At 38.7% G+C, this 25002-nt stretch overlaps 1 protein-coding gene across 1 annotated transcript; it reads right to left on the bottom strand.

The window, feature by feature from the left end:
- Window positions 1–10210: 10210 nt before the first annotated feature.
- On the bottom strand, window positions 10211–20289 carry LIN7C (lin-7 homolog C, crumbs cell polarity complex component). The gene is made up of 5 exons (XM_026512204.4): window positions 20215–20289; window positions 16765–16883; window positions 16193–16264; window positions 14247–14456; window positions 10211–13625 (listed from the first exon to the last, which is right to left on the bottom strand). The coding sequence occupies exons 1-5, from the start codon at window positions 20249–20251 to the stop codon at window positions 13470–13472; spliced, it is 594 nt and encodes a 197-aa protein (XP_026367989.3). The 5' UTR covers window positions 20252–20289; the 3' UTR covers window positions 10211–13469.
- Window positions 20290–25002: the final 4713 nt, after the last annotated feature.

Genomic DNA, 25002 nt, shown 5'->3' on the forward strand with positions numbered 1-25002 from the left:
AAGGGCACAAGGCTTATCGACTAGTCAACAAGCTAGACTTTGGTCCCATTCACCTCCTCACCCAGGCACTCCTGTAAATATAGAGACTGCGTAAGTGTATGCAGAGGCTCTGGCTGCTGGGCCAAGGTGCTCTGTTATGGAAATAAAAACTGGGAGGTTGTGGGGGCTCTCCCATAGTGCTATCATGTTTTATAGTCCTCAAACAGACAGAATTTCACTTTGTATGAATTATTTCCGACTTACAGAAAGAACAAAAATCTGAATTCACAGCAATCAGCTTAGGAAAAAAAATGTTGGGGCGCCTGGGTGGCTCAGTTGGTGAAGGTGAAGCATCTGCCTTCGGCTCAGGTCATGATCTCAGGGTCCTGGGATGCAGTCCTGCATCGGGCTCCTTGCTCCGTGGGGAGCCTGCTTCTCCCTTTCCCTCTGCCTGCCTCTCGCTGAGCCTGGCACTCCCCCCTGCTTGTACTCTCTCTGTCAAATAAATAAATAAAATCTTAAAAAGAAGAGGAGGAGGAGGAGGAGGAGGAGGAGGAGGAGGAGGAGGAGGAGGAGGAGGAGAAGGAGAAGGAGAAGAAGAAGAAGAAGAAGAAGAAGAAGAAGAAGAAGAAGAAGAAGAGGAGGAGGAGGAGGAGGAGGAGGAGGAGGAGGAGGAGGAGGAGGGGGAGGAGGAGGAGGAGGAGGAGGAGGAGGAGGAGGAAGAAGAAGAAGAAGAGGAAGAGGAAGAAGGAGAAAAGAAACAATGTTACAAATGTATTTGAAGCTCCCTTTGTACCTCTCTCCAGTCTTTTCCTACTTGGGAAGTCAGCCCATTCCTAAAGTTTGTAATTAATTTCCATGCGTATTTTCAGTATTTTCATGCTTTTCATATGTGTGTATCCCTGAGTAATATATAGTCTTCCTTTGCAAATACAAATACTATCATTCTGTACTCCTGTGCAACTTGCTTTTTTTCACTCAACCTGTGAGCTTTATGAAATATGTGTTCATGAGATATGTAGTCATTGTAAATTCATCTTTATTATTACATAGTGTTTGTTCATTTTATTGTTAATATTAAACTTATTTCTATTTTTTCTAACAATAGTACCATGAATATTCTTGTACAAGTCCCCTTGCTTGTGCATGCAAGAATTTCTTTAACATGGGTTTCCTTTACATACATGTATGTAGGCGTGTGTGTGTGTGTGTGTGTGTGTGTGTGTGTCTATGAGTGGATTATGCTCACTCACCATTATTGGATGTTGTAAAATTGCTTTCAAAAGTGATTGCGCTTACTTGTGCTTCTCACGGCAGAGAATAAAAATTCCCATTTTTCTATATCCTACCAACACCTGATATTGCAAGACTTAAATATTCGTAACTCTGATGCATATGAAATGCAATCTCAGTGTAGTTTAAATTTGCATTTCCCTGATTACAGCTGCATCTTTTCATCTGTTTATTGGACATTCCAGGGTGCTCTTCTGTGCATTTGCGTTGCCTATTCATTTCCTTCGCCTGTTTGTTTTCTATTGGGTTGTTCATATTTGTTTTCATTGTTTAGGGCCAGATAGTTAATACTTTGGGCTTTTCGTCAGCCATATGGTCTCTGTCAAAACTATTCAACTCTGGCATTGTAGCATCAAAGCAACCATAAATAATACATTAAAAAAAATAGCTGGGGCTGTGTTCCAATAAAACTTTTGGGGCAAAAAAATAGATGTTGGACTAGTTCTGGCCCATGGGCCAAAGTTTCCCAGCCCTGTTTTATAGGTGCTAATCCCTTATTGAAATCTGATTATTTTTGAAAACCGTTTGCAGGATTAATGTGAGATTCACAGGGATATACCTCAAGCTCCTGGTCATCTTTTCATGCAAGTTGAGATTGAGCGCTTTCAGATTTCTGGTCTCTGTGATGAGCCCATGCTGAAGATTATATTGCAGAATGAGCTAAAAAGAGCCAATTGCAAGCCAAAAAATGCCCCTCTTTCTGGAATGAATGGTCCAGAAAGAGTCGTGGGCACTCAGGGTTTACCTTATTTTCCATCCAAAAGGCACCCCAACTACTTTTGACCTCAGGCAATCACATGACCTATGAAAAGTGGCTATTGACTTTATAAAAGCATGGGCACCAAACCTGCCACTCAAAGTTAGAAGCTGAATATATATATTAAAAATATATGTTTACATTTGTATTATTATGTTTATATTGATATATATAAACGGGTATCTATACATACATGTACATACATAAACATCTCAAAACATGAGAGATTCAGGGGAAAGAAAGAATATCACACCACACATATCTGGTATGTGTCAAACAGTTGAATCCTCCGAGAGAGATGCTATTGTTTCTAAGCCAGGAGCCCTCCACGTTTGCATTTGGGGCTGGCAGAACTCCCACACTGGTTCAAAGTCTTGCTGGCATGCTATCCTGGTCTTAAATGGGTGCTTTCACCTACTTGTCCTTTTCTTCTGTGTCTCAATGTCCCCAGAGTGGTCCTGTCGTGCACAGGACCTATTGTGTAGGGATAATTTAAAATCACAACAATCACTTTGAAGCACACAAAATAACAATGTAAAATTGGAGACGTATTAAAAGTTGTACTGTGGCCACATTTGGGCCTCTGGCCCATTTTCCTCTATTGCCACACGAGCAGAAGTGTTAGATTTTGGGAGGTGAGGACTGGCAGCTTCTGGTGGCACTGACTGAGGTCCATTCTTGAAACCAGCTCTTTTCAAGACATCACAAAAGAGTTCTTAGTTTCCCTACCTGGTTGGACATCCTGGGGTCAGAGACCCTTTTCAGGAGTTTGAAGACCCATATTGACCCCAAATTTCAAAACATTTAGATTAACATCAGAAATCTTTTCCTAGTCATGCCTAATCCTTTCTAAACCCGATTTTCTTATTCTGATCTTTCCCTTTCAAATCTAACCCAAGAGGAGAATGACATTCAAGGGAACAATTTCTGAATGACAGAACCACATGTGGATCCCAAGGCCCCGAGTGCATAAACTACTGCAGAAGAACAGAACTAGGCAGAGGTAGGCAAGCATTACAGAAGCCAGGCATTGTGACAGAACAGTAAGGGAAAAATCAGAATAGAAATCTAGAAAGATTATCAGCTACTCATGCTGAGAATCTGTTAGGACCACAGTACTAACATAAAGTTCAGTCACAGAACTGGGTTCCTTCTTACTCTCTCAGAATTCTAAATAAAAGTTTGAACGTTTTAGGAAGACCATAGCATGAGACCAGATTTTAAACAACTACGTGCAAAATGTCGGCATCCCACAAAACAAGTGTATACAGAAGACCAGCACTTGGGGGTGGTTCTCACCTGGAGATTAAAATATCCTGGAAAGCTCTTTTTTGTCTGCATGAACATATTTGGAAAGGGATCTGGCAAAGAAGACAGTAAGAGAATTTAAAACTCAAAGAGAAGCTGTGGGAAGATGGGGAAAGAAGACATCACATTCTGTAGATTCTTTCTATTCCTGACTTGGACACCTAATATTGTGTCCAGAAGGACACTACTGAACACCTCATGGGTAATTTTAAAACCTTTCTTTTTGTCTAGTGACAGTTACCATTACTCTCTTCAAAATAAGGAGTGGCAATCACAATGAAAATTTTAATAATCCTAGGGCTTTCGAAGATGTTTTTAAAATCTTTTTTGAAATAAAAAAAAATCAGAGACAATGCTTTTAAAAATACAGGCAAACTATCAACCATCTGTAGTTTTCAAGATTACCTGAGAGACAAGCAAAGAAAACTGTGGAGACTAGATCAATGGTGCTGGATGTGAGGATGATGCCAACAATGCTATTTTTGGAGTCTGGTTTGCAAACTCTTAGTACAATTTATTAAACTCTTTTTTGCCTCACTTTAATGTTAAAATATATTAATTCGGTTTGTAGAACGTAATGAGGAAAGTTAAAAAAATTTTAATATGAATGTGAATGGAGGACTATATATATATATATATATATATATATATATATATACACATTATGAGCTCTACACCCAACGTGGGGCTTGAACTCATGACCCTGTGATCAAGAGTCACATGTTCGACCTACTGAGCCAACCAGGCTCCCTGAGGTGATAGAGAAACATATTATAGTAACTTTGCCAGTTTGCTCCTTTTATTTCAAAATGACACAAACTTGTAAAGATTTCCAACATTTTCTGGATTTTCTTTTTTCAAGAAATTTTTACCATGTGTCTACTCCTCAGAATCCACTCTGCTAGGGAGTGAAGAGTTTGGATTCATGTAGGCCAGTCTATATGTAAATCACCTGGGGAAGATGTTTAAAAACTCTCCCCTCCATTGATTCTGAAGTCACAGGCCTGGGATGGGGCCCTGGCTTTTCAATATTTGAAAGTTCCCGATTCTGATGTAGTCTCCCACCCAAATTTATGACTCTCTGCTAGAAGATTGTGCAAGTTTGGGTCCTTTGAGAAGCAAACAATGATAATAGGATTGCTCATGCCCAAAATTTATTAGGAGAAATGTTTCTGAGGAAAAATGGGGAGGGGATGGACGGAGGGAGACCTGTAGAGCCATTAGACTGAGACACAGGTTTGACTCCAGGTCGGGAAAGAAGAAAGGGCAAGAGGCTGGGTGAGTCTTCGAAGTGCAGTTCTATCAAGGCTTGGCAAGACCAGCGGAGAAACCCCAAGAGAAAATCACCATCAGAAGAGTCCCTTGTCTCCTGAGTAAACCTGCTTTAGCGTCTTTGCAGCTGCGCTCAGTCCCTGACCTGGGTCCAGCCCAGGGAAAATGTGGTGAAGGATTTCCCAGCAGGACTGTGGGTCAGTTAGCCTCCCTGTAGTCAGAAGTGCATTTCCTTGGCAGCCTCACCAAAGAAGGTAGGGCAAGGAGTCCCTCCCTTCAAGCAGCTTGCAGTCCCACTTAGGGAATTTAGAAAATTTAGGATTAGAAAGGACCTTAAGGCTTGTTCAATCACTTGTCTGAGGCTGAAGGAGGTGCAACAGCGTCTCCGTCACTCTTGGACAGGTCAAGGCTTAGCATGTTCACATCCCCCCTGGTAGCAGAGTCTGTCTCTGAGCAGTTCCCTCCTCTGTGGTACCAAACTCTTTCTCCTTGATACTTTAAAATACTCAGAAATACAAAGAAATGTGGAGATCATATGTAAAATGCCCTCATTTAACAGTGAGAAATCAGACCCGCAGAGGGTAGCTAAATTACCCCCGGCAACATACCTGGTGAGTAGCAGATCTGGAGCTAATGTCTAGGTCAATTGCTCCTTACAGTCTATGATTGGCTTAATTTGTGTTTTTAATGTAGAGGGAAAAGAGAAAATATTTCACAAATGTAGTGTCTTACAAAGCAAGTTAATCACAATGCCTCAGATGGTCTTTGGTTTATTTAAGGAACGTGCCATGTCCTCTCTGAAAGGACTTTTCTCTTGATCAAACATCCTGTTTGGGCTCCGGTGAAGATAACGAAGAGGCGGAAAGCCAAAGATAATTTCCAGCCAACTCAAGTTGTTCATACTTCGAAGCCCTACACTAATACTACATGAATCTTCCCTCAGCGCAACCCCTGACAACCCCCGTACTGAACGGTAGGTAGAGAGTCACAGAAGTTGGTAATACGTATAGGTTTGTTCTTTAGGTTGTGTTTGAGTTCCCTCATTTACAAAATTTGAATTTTATAAAATATATTTAAATATTAATTTTGCACTTAAAAGATTGGGTACATTTCCCCCCCCCCCCCCCAACAAGAGAGGAGGTTATTGTGTCACTGCAGAAAGTCTGCAGAGAGGTCAAGCCCCGGGGCAGCCTTGATTTAGCCACTCAGTGATGTCATCAAGAATTCTTTCTTGAGGTTCTTTCCGTTTCTTCTCTGCGCTCTCTTTGGTATTGGCTTCATCCTCCGGCAATCACATGGCTGCAGCAGTAGCCGTTAGGCGCCAGGGAGGGAGACGTCACATGTCACATAGCGTCCCAGGGAAAAACGGCAGGGTGGTCCAGGGGCAGAAGACCTCAGCAACGGGAGTGCTTGGGTCACAGCTAGATTATACAGCCTAGGGACGCCCACACAGAGGACAGGCAGAGGGCACCGTTTGGGGGCGGGCGGTTTCTGCGCCTTCCTTCTCCGGGGATGCCGCTCTCCTCGTGCTTCCCCACCTGTTCACCAACCCAGATCGGATACAGTTTTAAACCTTTGGCCTGATCTTTAGTGAGCAAGAACTGCTAGAAATGTCTAAAATAGAAACAATAGCACTTTGGTGCCATCTTGTGGTAAAATATGAAAAGGTAGGGGAAAAAGATTATCCACATACAGTATAATAAATCTGTGAGGTTCTATGCATTTACAGAAAGGAGGTGGGAAAGAAAGGTGTGTGTGCGTGTGCTATTGTCTCCTTCCCTCCTTAATAAGATTTAAAATGAAAATATTTATAATAAAATTCCAGTGTTTCCACTACTTGCAAATTTTAAAAATGGTTTAAATGATGGTTTAAAATTTTGTGTTTTGTTTCCAACCATTCTTCTCATACAATTATTTACATGTATGATTTTACCTGGTTGTGGGGGCATTAATTCTCAGGGTCTTTAAATTCTCAGGGTCTACTTCTGCTCCTACCCGCGAAAGCATTCTCTCTATGGGAGACGGCATGACAACCTAAGTTGTCACCTGGGAAGAAGAAAGAGGCATTTATGTCTTGGCTCTGCCCATATCCATCTAGGAAGTGAGCGAGCTCCAGCCCTGCAGGATGGAAGGAAGAGAACGGAGTCATGGTCCAGACTAGGTAGGTCATCTGACCTAATTTGAGGAAGCATATTTGCTTCTCAAGCCTAAAGTGGGTGCATTTGCCCCATCTTTAATAGAAAGTAAGCTCTATGAGGCAAGGGCTTCATTTTGTTCTCTACTGTGTCCCTATCCCCTAGAACATAATTGCCACATGGTAGACACTCAACAAATATTTGTGATATGAATAAATAATAAAGGGGACATTTTGGTGTCCCCCTGGCAACTCATTTGTCTTACTTCTTGCCGTACTCAGACCCACAGTGGGGAAAGGGCGATACTGTTTGTCAGGCCCTGTCAAAAACTCAACTCCCCAGATATTCACATGGGTAGCTTCTGCAGTTCACACCATTCAAGTTTTTCAAATGTCCATGTTCTCAGAGAGACCTTTCCTGTCCTCACTTGCTAAAATAGCATTCGTTCCTATTGTTCTCTCAACAAATACTGTCTGCTCGGTGCCAGGTACTGTTCTCAGCTCTGGATATAGGATAGTGAACAAAACAGAGTCCTGTCTGCCCTCACATTTATGATCTTGGGGAGGGAGTGGGCTGACAAAATAGACAAATACAGATCAGCAGAGGGTGGAGATTCCAGGCAGAGGGAACAGCAAGTGTAAAGGCTTGTCATGTTTGGAGACATGAGAAGAGTGGCAATAGAGGGAGTTAAAGTGATTTTCTTTGTTGTCTTCCATGAGCAGGCCCAGCATGTTAATGGAGTGAGGTAATAAAAGATTGACAAAGATTTTATCCCTATAGTATCATGGTCCTTTCTGGACTATTTAACGTCAAGATCAGCCGACAAATTGTTTTTATGTGGTTCCATTGTTAAGTTCTTGATCTACCTGGAACAATGGAAAGTAAGCCAATTCAAGGGAAAACGAATCACAATACTGTTGCAGGCGTCATGCCAGGTTATAGAGGTACAAAGGTAATGACAGAGTTGTGATCCTTGGAACTAAACTGGGTGGCTTCAGAGAAATTTATTCTCACAGTTCTGAAGTGCAGTATCAGGGTGTGTCCGCAGGTTTGTCTCCTTCTAAGGACAGTGAAGGAGAATCTGTTCATGCCTTTCTGCCAGCTCCTGGGGGGTTGCTGGCAACTTTGGGTTTTCTTTGGCCTGTAGAAACATCACCCCATTCATCCTCCCATGTGGTTCCCCCTGTGTGTCTATATTCAAATTTCCCTTTTTAATGACACCGGCCATGTTGGATTAGGCTCCCCACTAATGACCTCGCTGTACCTGACTGACCTCTGTAAAGACTCCATCTCCAAATAAGGTCACAGTCTGAGGTACTGAGGGTTAGGACTCCAATGTATCTGTTTTTTGGGAGGCACACCATTCAATCTATAACACCTTAAAATGCAAAGTCAAAGTTAGATAGCATCCAAACTCTGGGCTCAAATCTAGGTCAAATAAGGGATACCAGAAATAAAAATTTTCCATTTCATGTCTTTGGATTGCACTTTTTGCCAAATAAAAAACAAAATTAAAGGTTTGAGGTTTTGATGCTGATTAGAATTACTTTCCATAACTGCCAAATAAGGGCCAAATAAGTGGAACTTATCAACAACCAATGGCTAAATTTTCTTTTTATCCCATTGGTCACAACAATTCTGGGGATTGTAACAAATTAGATTTCTTCCATACTTCCTCCCTTAAAGAAAACAGAAAAAAAAAAAAGAAAAAAAACCCTTTTTATAGGATCAAATCTTGAAAGTCCAAAATATACTTCCACAGTTGATGAGAATTAGGAGAGCTCTCGCACATATCTTGTTCATATAAAGCATGCTGTCCTTTTGAAAAAACAATTAAAATCGAAGGAATAGAATTTACAAATGGGTTCTGTATGAATTTACCTTTTGCTTACCATAAAGTAAATCTTAAAAACTCCATCAGGTAGAGGTTATCTGCCACCGTGAAAGTGTATAAAACATTGGATCACCACTTTATTAATTAAAATGAGAATAACAAATTACAAAACCAGAAAGATTTAAGGAATAGGTATTCTGGCTTACAAATATTTTGAAGAAACTGAATGCTAACAATAAATGCTTTTTGTTGTACCCCTCGTGGCTTAATACATCTTCATGCATTTTAAAAATTCATGATGCTGAATTATGCCTTTTATTTGTCTGACACCCATTCCAGAAATCCATGGTCTCTAGAGCTAGATCATATCCTTCCTACAAATTGCTTTTCTGATTGAACAAATCCCTTACTTGAACTTAGTATGATTTTTATTCTGAATGTGGTCTCAATCCTCCAGCCCCCAAACTCCACTAATTTTAGAATTCCATTTAGTTTGTTTGACCCAAATGGAGAGAAATCTGAAAATTCCTTATGGCATCTTATTCCTTATGAAGTTTTCAAGTTATCATTTTTATTAATACATTTATTTTTAAATATTTTATTTATTTGAGAGAGAGAGAGAAAGCACGAGAGGGGGGAGGGTCAGAGGGAGAAGCAGGCTCCCCACTGAGCAAGGAGCCCAATGTGGGACTGGAGCCCAGGATGCCAGGATCCTGACCTGAGTGGAAGGCAGATGCCCAACCGACTGAGCCACCCAGGTGCCCTTCAAGTGTAACTTAAAGGCTGTTTCCTTGAAATCAAATAAGAACTTTTTAATTTTAATTATGTGGCCACATGTCTTCCTTCAACTAATAAGGTCCCAGAAGCGTTTATATGCAAATAATAGCAAACACGAATAGCACTCACTATGCCAGGCACCTTTCTAAGAGCTTTACAGATAATGACCAGTTATAGGCATTCTTATTACACATGACAGATGGAACTAAGACAGAGAGGAGTAACTTATGTAAGATTACACAGTAATGGTGGATCTAGGATTCACACCAGGGTAGTCAGCCCTCAGATGCCATGCCGTCAATCATGCCATACTGCCTCTCTCAAAATAATACAAGAGCATTTTTTCTGTAGTTATATTTTATGAAAGAAAAAACAAAATATAGGAATTCGAAGTTTCACTCCAGTAACCACCATACATTATGCTTTTTACCTTATTTAAAAGTTATTTTATACAGAGCTTTCTGAAACACATTTATTGTGTAGTTATACCAATTTTTTTTTCTTAAATCCAAATAACAAGATTATACAAACTTATTTTAAATAAACCTCAGAATCAGAATTAACTTGGTAAATGAAGCCATATATTGAAAAAGTGCTAAATCCATTTGGGGTTTATTTCTTTGCCTCAAATTAAAGAATTAAAGTAGAAGTATACTGTTTGCTGATATTTTGAAAAAACTATATCCAAGTACAAATTAGTTTGGAAGTTCTTGAAAATTAATGAGCAAGCAATTAGGTTTTCTCCGCTATTTAACCAATAACAGAAAACTACGACAACCATTGAAGAAACACTATTAGTGGAATTCTGGACAACAGAAAGTATAAAACCGGATTGTTAGGAGAGACAACAAAGTGTAAGTTAGAAAATTCATAAATACACATTTATTCAGGAAATACAATTACCAGAGTCCTGGATATTTCAGTGATCATTCCACATTATAAAATATTCACAACATGTATTCTTTTAAGTCTACACCAAATCATGCTGACATTCTTTTCAGAGAAGCCATAGCCATTTCTTCTATCAAATGCTATAATATCCATTTAAATTGTAAACAAAGTACTTGAGCCAAACTACTTAAGTACTTGAGCAAAATAACTAAAAAATTTAGTAGAGGAAGACAATGATTTTTTGAAAACACATCTGAATTATCAAACCCCAAAGAACCAGGCCATTATAATCTAGTATACTAAAGGAGAAAGTGGCCGTATGAAGACAGCACATAATTATCAATGACAGTATTTCTCATCTGCAGTTTTTAAACATGCTTTCTCAACTAATAAACATTTACTTTTGTTAAGCTTTAAAGGCAAAGGGGGCAGAAAGATGACAGACATTAAAATTTTACATTTAAACTCCTAGCAGATTAAAAAAAAGATAAAAGATAAACTGTAATTACTTCCCAAACAAGGAATGCCAAGCTTTTTTTATTCCTAAAAAATTACCAAGCAAGATAATCAATTATTGTATTTGCAGCTACTTAACAGTAGCTGTAATTTGAGTTATGCTATTCTGACACTTCCAGAGTCCAGTGTAATTAGAGCAGTTTATAAAGGGGAAAGTAAGTGGTCCTCTACCCCAGATGTCCTTTAGGACCACCTGGAAAGCTTAAAACATTAAGTATCTGGCCCCACCCTCGGAGATTCTGAACTTGACTGGTATGGAATGGGACTCCTTGGTACTATTTCTTAAAGCTCTGCAGGGTGTTCTAATGTGCACTGAAGGCTGAGAATCACTGAATCCACCCATTTTGAAATACCAAGAAAATAGATGGAAACTGGGTAGTTTGTAATGTACAAATCAAAAACTTATTATATACTTATAATGTTCATGAATCATACATTTATAAGATGACATTCCCTTCATTCCCTCACTATACTAGACCACTACTTTACATCTTTGCCACTGAATGACTGTATTTTTCTATGATCAAGATTTAAAATTCTGGGATACACTGTGAAAACTGCATCAACAAAAACAAACTACTGCTACTCATGCTCAACAGTAGCAAGCAAAACTACTGTGTTTGGCTCCTTTAAGCTATCTTTATTTTAAGAATTATAAATAAGTGCCAACCCACACAACGAACAGATTGTGGATTACTGCCGAAGAAAAAAAAATAGCTTACTCAACTTACTAAGTTTCAACACCAAAAAAGATTGAACTTGGCTGAAAGTTCTGAAGCAGCTGAGATACTGAACCAGGAAGCTATAATTTATAACGAAATGTTGACACACCCTTAAAAGCTACTACAGCTGTAGCTATACTAAAATAAGATTTTTCAGGATTTACTTACCCTGTAATGCAAGAATACGAGCATAATAATATCACTGTTTTATATGCACCAATATCTCTCTTTAATATGTAAAGCTCTACAACAAATACCTCTAATAATTTTACAATTAAATTAAGTCCATAATTCTACACTACTTTGGTCTCAACATTTTAAAGACATCAATTAATTTTGAAAATACACAATTTAACAACATGATCCTATCAATACAAGCACGTTTTGTAGTGGACTAAAGACACATTCAACCATGCAATCCAGTGTTCAATACCTAAATGATAAATAACAATGCTGATTGACTTTTATTCTGAAAAATCACTGAAAACTGGAATAATCTTGTAAGACTCACAGTGCTCACAAACATGCAGAAAAAGGTATACATTTCGATTCTTCCTGAAGGAATGTTACAAAATACCCACTTTTTACACAGGGTCAGTAATTAGGATAAATTCCTTATACATTTCAACCCATTATCTTCTTTTGAGCATCTGTCACTTAAAATTCTTAAAAACCCTACAAATATTCCTATAAGTTGTGACTGAAAATGAAGTTCAACTCTTAATTTCCACCTTGAAAAAGGCCTCAGTCATAGTCCCACACCAGTAGCTGCCTTTCAGTAAAAGAGTGACATCCAGTGGACAAATGAAAGTATCGCTCAGAATTCCCATCATTTCAATCAAAGATCACATCTCTAAATTCAACCATCTCAGTATGAATGAGTTCCTACTCATTTTGACTTGAGTCTGCAGATTCTTATGAATACATCACCTCATAATTTCTATGTATCTTAAGTATATCCTTCTATATCTTCTTCCTATTTAAAATCAATTCTTTAAGTTGAGCTAGTTAAGAGTGTAACTCTTGAAGCTAGTGAGGTTAAAAGTATTACCTTTTTGTCTTTGCTTCTGCTATTTACTGGCACAAACTAACTGGCTCATCTTTAGGAATGGAAAAACCAAAATATAAGAAATGTATTTAAATAAAAATGAACAGCATTAAAAAAATTTGCAAAAGATGAAACCTGAACCTATTTTTGCATTTGTAATTTATGATACATGGTCGAATATGAATAGATATAATCAGTAATGCCAACAACCAAATTACATCCTCTTGCCTCACTGCTCAAATATTATGAAAGAATATATATTTTAGCAATGATTGTTTCAGTGTTTAAAAACTTTTATAAACCAGTATAAATGAATATTCATTATACGTTATGTTTAAATAAAAGTAAAAAACTTCCACTCTGCTGTGTTAGGATTTACCACTGATTATATATATTATGCGTGTGTTCAAAGTACAAAATGCAGCAGTGGTGTTAACACTGGTAGTGTAACGAACTGCTGTAGCTGAGACTGTTACATTTAATTTCTTGGAAAACCGTAAAGAAATTTTACAGGTTAAAAAAAATAGAGTAAGCAAAAAAAGAATTGGAGAACTGTTACTTTTAAATAAGCAGCCAAATGAAGAAAACTTTTTTTTTCTAAAAAAAGATTTAAGAATGTAAAAGTACATTTTAATATTAAAAAAGCATTTTTAAAAATCTATAACAACTTTATGACAAAATCTGCATTTGAAAAAGGCCTGTAAAAACAGCAGGACAGAATTGCCCTCATCACCTTTCACTTTTTCTTGTCAGAAAAAAGTGTATGCATCTCGGGAACAATAAACAATGTTAAAATAGGTGTTTATAAAATGGCAAGGAGGATTTCACGGGAAGTTTCTGTTTCTTTTTTACAATCATTGGCATTGCGGCCATCAGTAGGTCACAAGTAAAACTTTTCTAGCTAAAAGCAAAATGGAATATAAAGTTTTGAATTGCATTAGGTCTGTTGCCTGCGTTTTGCTGATCTCATTTTTTCAAAGCGTGACTCCATTTCTTCTAGGACCTTGGGTGTGTATCGTACGACTAATTTAACCTTTCCCTGAGCTGCTTTCAGCAGTTCTACAGCTTTTTCATGATGTTCTCCTTCAACGCTCTAGGAAAAAAAACAGACATGAACACACACACAATTAATATTCGGGTTTTGTTAGGTAACTCAAAATGCAAAAATGTTTAAAATACATATAAGTAAAAAAGTTTTAATGTTGTGTCATCTCAACATTACAAACCTATGAGATAATCTGGCTTTATCATTTTTATCAGTGTGAAATCCTCTGCTAAATCATATTCTGTTTATAGTCCAGAAACTGGTTTTTAAATCCCAAATAATTACTCCAAATACCAATCTATCTGCCCTATTACTTCACTAAGTCAGAAGTAAATTAAGCAACTGCTACTCTGTAAGACTAAAATCAGGGCAGATTTCTAATTTAACGTACTTTCTTAATTACTAGAGAGCTTAAATCACTTCATTAAAATCACACTAGGCATTGCTAATTTACATTGGAAAAGAAGCAAAACATACCTAAAATGCCTTAAGAATTTGTCCTAAACTGTACTAAATAGTACTGCCCAGGATTCCCCCAAGATATTTCTTAACTACAGAGCTTCTTTGGTCCCCCCCCCCCCCCCGCCCCATCTTCTGTTCCTATAACTCAAATACACCCTCAAGTGGTTACAATGCATTACTACAAATAGAAAGAAAATTCATCCATACCACTCCATTAACAGAAAGGAGTTGATCTCCTCGCTTGAGGCCCCCATGTCTATCAGCAATTCCACCTGGAATTATTCGAGATATATAGATTGGAGAGTTTTGTTCTTTGCCTCCCATAATATTGAATCCAAGGCCTTCTTCTGTTTTTGGTAGCTCAACAACTCGAGGATGAGAATGTCCTTCGCTGGCAGCAAATGCAGCCACAGTAGCCTCAAAGAAAATTTTATATATTTAAAAATGTGATCTTTATTTGTTTCAGTTCTTTTGTTTCTTATTTATAACTACTTTACTTTTGATGTCTGCATGCTCACAAATTCACTGGGAGTTAGGAGGAGAAGGTAAAACTGAGTGCGTGAGGTTTTAGAGATGATGACTGTAAAGCATACCCTGGGTCTATGTAGGAGGCGTTAAGATTGGTTAGGTCACTCAGCCCACCCAGCGTCCAGAACTTCTGTGCAGCAACTGGCAAGCAGGCCTGCCTGGCAGATGAGCACTGGTGCACATTACGAGAAAACTCCTCCCCCAGCATGCCAGCAGCCCTGAGCTTTGGGCTGAATAGCCTGGCTCCTTTAGGAGCCTTTGTACAAGACACAACCTACCTACATAATAACCTGTAAGGAGACAGGTGTTCTTACTCAGTCATTTGGGCTGCTATACTATCTGTACTACATACTAAATAGCTAATTAAAGAAATAATTCAATATTGAGAAAAAGAAGGGTACATATAACCGTGAATTTTTTTTGTTGCTTTAGTTAACTACCCAGTTACTACAAAAACCCCACAGAAGATGAAACAGCATCACATCTTCTTTAAAACTTTCAAATTAATACTCATCACTAATTCTAACACAAAGCTGAGACTTTTGGTTTTGTTCTGCTTCTAAAGGTAACAAAGTAATCTGGTACCATTTTTCATGATAGATCAGCGTGCATGAGCAAAAACAGGAAGGAGAAGAAGGAAATCAAGATTTGTTGAATACCACCACTAGGTTCCAAGGTCTGAAAGAAGCCCTGTTTTACAGATATTAGAACTAAGGCCCAGAAATTCAGTAAGCCATCAAGGTCCTAAAACTAAGGAATTTCAAGCCAAGTTTCTACACTTTTACAGCAAATGGTAGATATTTGATAGGCTTATTTTGAAAACTAACACAGAGTATCTTTCAAGCTGCACTAAACTGTCTCAAATACAGAGACAAGACATTTTTTATGCTCTTCCAAACTATATTCACATGTTTAAGTGTTTATATTCAACAAAGAATCCAGTATTTCCTTTTATGGACCAGTAACTAACAAGGTAAAATTACCTGCTAATGACTAAGTCTAGCAGGAGTCACCTAATGCTGATATTAATTTATTCTAACAAGAATGATAGACATTGAGGTCGATACTGTAAATATCAGAGGAAAACACTGGCACAGAAAAGCGCATAAAACCTGCCATATGCAGCTCTGAAGAGGTAACTTACTAATAACATTACCTTGTATTTGCAGAGTTGAAGTAAAGGAGAAAAGCAAAGAGCAACCTTGGAGAGTACCCAGTTCTATCACTTGGTGTTTGTGTGGTGTGAGAAAAATAACCTAATCTAATGCTACCTCACTAATAAAATCAGGATAATAATATATACCTCAGAATTTTGATGAAAATTTACACAGTTAATGATATATATAACAACTATGTTTTACATGTGTATTATTATATTTGTGCAAGTGTATTTTTAATGCATTATCTAAACTGTATGATACAATGTTTCTTGTAAAGCCAATAAAAAAAGTGTTCTCTCTGTATTTGAGACAGTTTAGTGTGACTTGAAAGACACTATATGTTAGTTTTCAAAATAAGCCTATCAAATATCTAATAATCACAGATTTTAAACCTCTCATTTATGATGAATTCTCTCTTTTACTAAAAAAAACCAACCAAACAAACAAACAAACAAAAAAAACTACCTTTGCAGTTGCATTAGCTCTCACTTCAGGACTGCTACTGATGTCCACAGTCTCGTAGACATGTTCATATACCTGTAAAACCCAAAGTTATCATCATGATTTAAAATCTCAGAATATACCACATTTGAGTTCTAAGTCAAGTTAATGAGTGTGTTCAAGTTTTAGGCAAAGTTATGCCATCTTGGTAAAATGTTTTTCTATTAAAAATTCCAAAAGATGAAGATGTACAAAATTCCAGTTATAAAATAAATACGGACATGAAAAGTATAGCACAGGGAATATCATCTTAGTATTGTAATAACGTGTTTGGTGACAGATGGTGACTACACTTATTGTGGTGAACACTGAATAATGAACAGAAATGCTGAATCAATCTGCTGTACACCTGAAATTCATATAACATTGTATGTTAATTATACTTCAATAAATTTTTTTTTGCAAAAAATGAGACGGATAGGTTCTAATATTTTTCTAAAGTTTGTTTTCTTAAAAATTTCTGAACCCAAATTTCAGAGTATTATCTTACACCTAATTAACTCAAGTTTTTGGTAAATTTAATCCCATTCACTCACCTCTCTTACAGCATTGCAGAATTCACTTTGAAGGACCCTTTGTAAAGCCTGAAGTTTCTGTGGTGGTACCTCTCCACTCCTTTGCAGTTTTTCCAACAACTCAATTGCTCTACAAATATCTAGAGTTAAACAAACACACACTGATAATTTTCTCTGAAGACTCTTTAAATGCCTTGTAACAGGATTCAGTCCTCAAGGATTAACCAGAAAAATGTAGAATATGGAGGAAAACAAAGCATAAAAGCGTGAGCTTGTGTGTTTTGGCATGGGGCAGGAGGGAGGATGTGAATACACAAAGAGGGAGGGAATGCAAAATCTGAGAAGGCTAAATTTTTATGTAATTAGGAACCTAATGTTGCACACATACAAGATCTGGAAAATAGTATATTTGAGAGATGGAGGAAAGCTGAATATAAAATACTCAATGTCAAAGGAAAGGATGCGGTTTCAAATGTGACAGACATGTAAACATTGTATTGCTTCAAAATGCTGACAGTTCTATCTGGAACTAGTTAGTCAATAAAAATTTTTCTATCATTATTAGTAATCAAAGCACAGAGTGGCGCAAACAGTTTGCTAGGGAAATCCCTGTTCATTTCCCAAAGAAAACCACAATTTATATGTGGATATGACCCATTCAATAACAGATGCAGTTAGTGGCAGGGAAACAGTTAAAACAATGGTGTAAAGATATAAATTAACTGTGGCTCATAATCATTAACACAGTGTTTTAATTAAGACAAGCTGATCAAATACATGTTTACAAAATAGAAAAATAAAAAATTTTGTCAATCTGGCCTCAATATTAGCTGCGTGATCTTGGGCAAGTTAATGTCCGTGCCTCAGTTTCTCCACTGTAAAGGGGAAGTAACAGTACCTTCTTTGTAAGAATTACTTGACAATTAAACCAAAAAATACATGTCAGGCATGTAGCAAGCATAAATGTTATGTACCTGGACATCAATTCATCATAAGAAATATTAAGGGGTTGTACACATTTACACAAATATATTAAGCATGTTAGGAAATTCTCATGGGGAAATGTGAGAGTGTTTCATGAATTAAGAAATATTTTATAAGATTCAAAGTCATGTTGGGGCACCTGAGTGGCTTAGTCGGTTGAGCATCTGCCTTTGGCTCAGGTCATGATCTGGCTCATATCATGATCTTAGGGTCCCAGGGTGAGCCTCAGGTCACACTCCGCACTCAGCGGGGAGTCTGCTTCTCCCTTTCTTTTCGTCTTACCCTCTCCAACACTCCCCTGCCCTGTGCTCCGCCCCCCCAAATAAATAAATAAAATCTTTATTAAAAAAAAGACTCAGACTCATGTTTAAAACACTGTTAGTAACTGCCTCTATTTTTTTTTAACTGTTTTTGTACCCCAGGGGGCTACAGTACTTATTACTTTATTATTCTTTGCCTCCTTTTAAAAGGAAAAAGCTCCAAACTTTGTATTATACCACAAGTCTCGAACTTTTTCTTTACAGAATTAATATGGCCTTCTTTGTGTATGCAACTGCAAAACTAGGAATATATGTAGTGAAAAAAGAAGTAGATTCTTCAATTTCAGGTAATAAAAGCTCAAACTGATGTTAATCAAATGCAGTGGAATCAGACTTTCCTCATTCTGATATCCCACCACTAGAATGACTAGTAAATGGGGACTGTTGGCTCATGGATTATTTTAATTTACAAAGTTACAGTATGTAAGCTATAAAAATATTTCTAATTAACAAAAAATTGAAACAACTCTTTACTGAACCTGAACTGTACCTAATATATGCTCAAATGTATTCCACTGAATCATGTTTTAATTATTTAGAAGACACTCAGGATCTTGATCATATGCATTATATTTTATATTGTAGGGGTGTTGGGAGTGTTTGTTAGTAGAGTTTGTTAAACAGAATTCTAAAGAAGAAACAGCTGATGTAACCTTTCTTATCCTGCTAAATGGCAATCACTAGTAATTCATCCTACTAAGCTGCTGAGCATTCTATTATAGAACTCTGAAAAAGCAAAAAAACAAAGCCATGACTACCAAAACTAAATGCCAGAGGTGAAGTTTCACACTTTGTGCTGCACTTAAAAATACAAAAGACCGCCAACATGTTGGAATCCTACAACTGGCTTTCAAAGAAAAACACCTACTCCTGCTAACAAAGAACAGATTTGTTCCCATCTACAAAGCACAGTGCCACTGTGTTCAGGAGGAAGATGTCACAGTCTTAGGCCTAACTTAGTAAGTCTTCCCAGAGTAGCTACTCCTCTGTCAAAAATGATGCTTTAATTAATGGTCTGGTGGGCTGGAGGGAAACAATTTCACTTCTAAAGAGACTAACAAACACTGAACACCACAAGAAATAAATAATGTTAAGTGAGCATTTGTGTGAAGGTATGAGGAAAGAGGTTTCTCTAAATGCAATAATTCCAAAAATATATTTCCTCTTGGGGCAGAAATTAATATTCAGGCTGCAACCACAAATGTTAATATTTGGAAGGTACTTAAAATCACCACCCTGTATTTCATGTACTATTAGTACTCAAAATATTGTTTGTTTTTGATTTACCAATAACTTCTAATACTGGTGTGTCAAAAGCATGCTTGAAATAAAGGTTTGGGGAAGGAAAGAGTGGAATGCTGAAAATCTCTAACAGGACCCTGACAGGAGCACAGCCATACATTTTCACTGGCTCTTCCGTATCTAATTACTCAGCAGAACAGATTTTACTCTCCTTGACAGTCTGCTCTAAAAAGCAAGCAACCAGCCAGTTACCAATTTTAAGGTTAGTAAAGAGGGAATAAGACCATACGTTCAATATTTTACAACCTACCACTATTCCAACTAGTTATGTAATCTTCTTCCCAAGACCAAATCAGCAGAATGGTTTTTAAAGCACCTTCTCTGTACCTGGGAGGGACACCAAAGCCAGGAAATAGCCCCAAACACACACAAGTGAGGTCGTGGTGAAAATAATGACGGAGGTCGTGCGTAAATAAGGATTCTGTGGTAAATGCGCTGTGTGTCCGCGATGTCGGCGATGTGCGGGTGAAGGCGGGGACACCGGATTTGTGCGTGCAAAAATAAGGGCAGTGAGTGCAGTCGGTCCGAACTGGGCGTGTGATGTTTGCTTCTGGGGTTGACACGTCTCTGGACGCCGCGTCTGCTCTCCGCACCCAAGGAGCGCGTGTGCGGTGTGTGTCCGCGAACGCGGACAGGTGGTGTTTAACTGTGCTGTGCCCTGGCACAGTCCATGTGAACAGAGCAGGGGTCTGAGTATCAGTCAAGGGACCACAAGCGCCCTCCCAGGGGCCAGGAGCAGCGACTTCGGCGTGAGGGGCAGCCTGGATCCGGGTCTCGGAGCCTGGGTCGCCCCTCCTCCCCTCCGGCAATACGGCACTCCTTCACCCCCTCCGCCCACCTCGGTTTCGGCTTCGGCCGCACTCACCCCTCTCCAGCCGCACAGGTTCCCCCAGCGCCGCCATCTTCTCCCTTGCCTGCAGACCCACAGGAAATGACGACATAGGGTGCGGTGGGGGCGGGGCTTAGCGAGAGCTGGGAGGGCGACGGTTTGTCAGTATCGCGAGAGTAGGAGCGGTGGCTCAGAAGGTAGTGGAGGCGACTTGGGCGCAAGCATCTCGGCATTGGTCTTGGGCAGAATATTGAGCGGTCCCGAGGTTGGCGGACCTCGGTGAAGAAGGACGTTTCCTGACTCTTGCTCCCTGCCTCGGATTCAAGCCTTGTCCCACCCTCTTGGAACCTTTGGCTCCAAGTGGAAGTCTGGATTCTTGTCCTGGCTTGACCATTAATGGCTGTAGGAGTCTGGACTGCTTACTTAATCTCTTTTGGCCTCAATTTCCCTTTCTGTGCGATGAAAGGTCCTATCTCCGAGCTCTTTTCCACTTTTAAACTTTGGGATTCGATGACGCGTGTATAACGGGATAAATTCTCCTTTTGTGGCAGCATGGCCTTAATTTTAAAAATCAAGGCACGAGTGTTCCCTGCAAATCTGTTTGAGAGCAAGGATGGAAAGTACAAAAAAGCATGAAACACCTGGGTGAGCAAGAGAACAAGCCACTTTGGTGCACTACAAAGGAATAATTTTTAAAAAACTGATCCAAAATCATGTAAATGAAATACGAAGCAAATTTTCTTATTACGTTACAAATTCTTCAGGCTACTTCTGAAAATTCATAAACCAAGAAAAAAATTAGTACTTAATTTAAATGAAATATTAATTTGCCCAGTATTTAGATCCCACTGACATTCATTCAAGCCACAGTCTCTGCTGTTTAACTGTGTTAGGTGCTTTCATAAAAACGTTTTCAACACTTCATGACAGGATTGTTGTTAACAACTTCCTGGTTGTCTCCAGCCCACACTTTCCATTCAAGCATAATGTCTTCTAATCATCATGTCATCATGATAGTCTTTTCCCCTTGAACCCTGATTTCATCAGCAAAGGTTTCTGTTCAGAAACTTTAAATGGTTTCTCTCTGGCCCCACCATTTCCTATTTCTAAAGACTTGCATACTCTGACCCTTAAGTTATCCATCTAATCTCATTTCTCATTATCCCTCAAGTGCAACCACCCCTCCAGTTGGGGTGATATATTCAAAACCATGCTTATTCTTGCTTCCAAGTCTTCACTTATGTTTTCTTATGTAGAATGCCCTTGTTCATCTCCTCTAATTCTCCAAACCATATACACCTTCAAACTGAACCCATCCCCTACTGCTGAAGAAGCGCCACTTCTGCTAAGCTTCCCTCTCTTCATGTGTTCTTCCTGGGTCCCTGATAGTCCTTATACCCTGCACTAGCACTCCTGTGCTTATCTTTTACTCACTGTTATGCCACAAATAGTTTCAAGAAATGTTTGCCAAATGTCTAGTGTCTACCAGGTGTCTTGCTAGGCACTGAGAATGCCACATGGAACAAGACAAATGCAGACATTGCCCTTATTTCTTCAAATATTTTCTTTTCCCCCATCCTCCAGCAACTCTCCTTTGATGACCCCACTTTCATCCCCATACATTCCATTGTCTGACACTGTCTTACAGCTCATTAGTGCTCTTCCGATTTTGTTTTTTTCAAACTTTTCACCATTTCCTTTTTTTGATATCTAATATTCTCTTAATCCCAATGGTTCATTTTTCATCTCAGGGGTTATAGTTTTTATCTGTAGGGGTTTAGATTTAAGAACGTGTGTGTGTTTTCTACATTTTCCATGTCCTTACTTATCACGCCCAATCTTTCCCACAGCTTCTTGAACATATAGAATGCAATTATAATGACAGTTTTAATGTTTTTATTTTAATTCTGTCATCTGTGCTATTTCTGACACTGTTTCTATAGATTGATTTTTCTCTTCATTATGACTCAAAATTTTGTGTTTCTTGCATGACCAGTGAGATGTACACACACACACACACACACACACACACACACACATATATATAATGCCAGGCATTGTAAAATTTACTTTTTGGGTGCTGGTTATTTTTGCATCCCTATGAATATTTTTGAGATTTGTTTTAAAATGCAGATAGGATACTTGAAAACAATTTTGTCCTTTGAGGCTTGATTTTAAGCTTTTTAGGTGGAACCAGTTCAGCCTTTTGTGTAGGGCTTGTTATGTCTCACTATTGGGTCAATACCCTTCTGAATTCTTTACCCCATGCCGCATGAATTATGTGATTCTATTTTGACTGGCAGGAACAGGAACAATTCTCAGTAACTGTGACTGTGGATTGTTTGCTCCTTTTGAATGATCCTTTCCTTGTCCTTGGTAATTTCTTTTCTTTTTTTTTTTTTAAGATTTACTAATTTATTTGAGAGAGAGAGTGCAAGAGTGAGACAAGGGGCAGAGGAGGGGAGAGCCGACCCACTGCTGAGTGGGGACCTCGACAACTGATGACACAGGGTTTGATCTCAGGACCTTGAGATCATGACCTGAGCTGAAACCAAGAGTCAATGCTCAGCTGACTGAGCCACCCAGGCACCCCATCCTTGGTAATTTCTTAACATACATAATCATCATAAAATTTCAGAATTCCAGAGATAAGTAGAAAATCCTAAAAGTTTTCAGAGAAAACAAAAAGATTGAAAAGTCACATTCTAAGAATTGGGAATCAGACCAGTTACAGATCAATAATCATTTAAGCACAGGAAAGGAAGAAAAAAGTTTTAGGAGCTACTGAGCAAGGAAAATACGAGTCAATTAACAATCCATTTATATTCCATGCACAAAATAAAAGAATTGGTTTTTGTAAAGGGAGAGCTACCCAAAAATCCCACTCCAAAATTCACAATTCCCTGACTACTGGAGTTGAGAGAGACTAGAGTCCAGCTCCTTCACTTTCTGGAAGAGAGGACTGATTGATGCCCTGTGTCCCAAAGGAGGCAACTGTGAGCACAAATGAGGCAAAGCTGCTTTGAGTTTTATGCCTCTATCAGGTTATTGACTCATCAGGTTATTAGGACTCACTTCCTAATCAAGAATTGCTCTTCCTGTGGAAGAACTCCTCTTTACCTGTTGCTTCCTCATATTATATGGTGCCTCGGAGTGGTAAAGAAGACTCAGACTTAGAATAGGAATTCTGAGTGGAGTTAAACCCCAGTGAAAGCTAAATTATGCAAATTTTGTCTTCATATGAGGAATGAAAGTCCTAAGTAGGCTGCCAGGTTATGAAAGCTTTTCTAACCCAAGACATTGCAAATACAATGTACTAAGACAGCATCAAGTCAGTGAAGAAGGGAGTAGGTGGGGAAAGTTAGGGTAGGAGGCTGTCTAGAGACGGAAAATGGAACATGGAAAGTAACATGAGGAAGCCAGACACACCAAATGGAACGTTTTACTATTTTTTCCCACATTTTACTGTTTTATTGCCGGTTGAACTACGTACAAGTAAGCACTACCGTACAGGATAGATATGTAAAAGCAGTTACGTCTTAGTACAGAGTAAAATATTGCTCTTAAGTGAAGGCTTCTATCAGTACAACTTGAGTCCCCATTTTCTTTCTTTTTCTAACAGAGTTCCTATAATATACTCCTCAGTAAAGTAAAATTTTAGATAAGTAGCTTCCTTTATTTGAAGTGAATGATATTGTCAAATGTGAAATAGGCTACATGTTTAAATAAACTAAACGATATATAAAAACACTAGTCTCATCGATTCCACACAACCATATGGGGAAAGCTCTTCAAGAACACCTGTTGAGGAAAATTTTTCTTGATCGAAGATCTCAGATGAGAACATAAAACCCCATCTTAGAGTACCAGGGATCGAAAGTAAAACCCTACTTGTTGTTAGGATGAGCTGCAGATTATATTAAAGTGTAAGGGTTTACTTTTTTAATGTCAACTGTCTCATCATCACTCTACAGTACATGTAAAGGCACAGATTGATGTATTTTTCTGGCATCTTTCTGACGCACCCTTGCCCTAAATAAATCTGTTTGCCAGGATCTTGTCGCTTAAATTAGCCATCTCAAACTCTTGGTCCTGCCAACACAGGCGATTGTGCCAATGTTCTCAGCATTTACTGGCACACGAGCTGTTGCCTTTTCTTTGGCTTTCTGTGTGTACCTGGGGCCATCATCCTTCCTTCACAAGACAGCAGTCTGGCTTATGTATCCCTGAGACAGACCTCAGGATTGTTTGGACTCATTCTGGTTCTCTCCAGGGTGTGCATCCTGCATGATATATTTTCAGCCACATAATATATTGTTCAGAATTTGTCATGCACATACTTGCAGATTGGCAGAGCCACCTGCCAGAGATGAGAACCTTTTAAGTTGTTGTCAAACGTCATAAAATGTGTTCCATGATTAATTTTGTGGGCACAGATTGGTTTTTGCACAGAGTCCAAAATTTGGGATATGTCACAGTGACTAAATGGCACCGGCATGCTGAATGAATTTGGAATTTGTTTTGTCAAGTGTGGGAGCAGGCACACAGATGGGCTTTGATCCAGTGGTGCTGCTTGGAATTCTCATTATAGCAATGATGTCATTTGTCACGTAGAGTGGGTAGTGGTGCTGCCAAATTGTGGACAAAGCATGGCAAATAACAAAGTACCAGGCCAAGGGAAAGGACTTATGGTAGCACAGGAAGTTTTCACTACTAGCTGACCTCTACTTACAGGACATAAACATTGTGTCAGGGCTGCCAAAAATAGGCTTAGCAGAAATACAGGCAGAGAAGGAAACTTCCAACTGAAAGGGCCCTTTAAGG

The sequence above is a fragment of the Ursus arctos genome, unplaced genomic scaffold (assembly GCF_023065955.2).
Source record: "Ursus arctos isolate Adak ecotype North America unplaced genomic scaffold, UrsArc2.0 scaffold_23, whole genome shotgun sequence".
Taxonomy (NCBI): Eukaryota; Metazoa; Chordata; class Mammalia; order Carnivora; family Ursidae; genus Ursus; species Ursus arctos.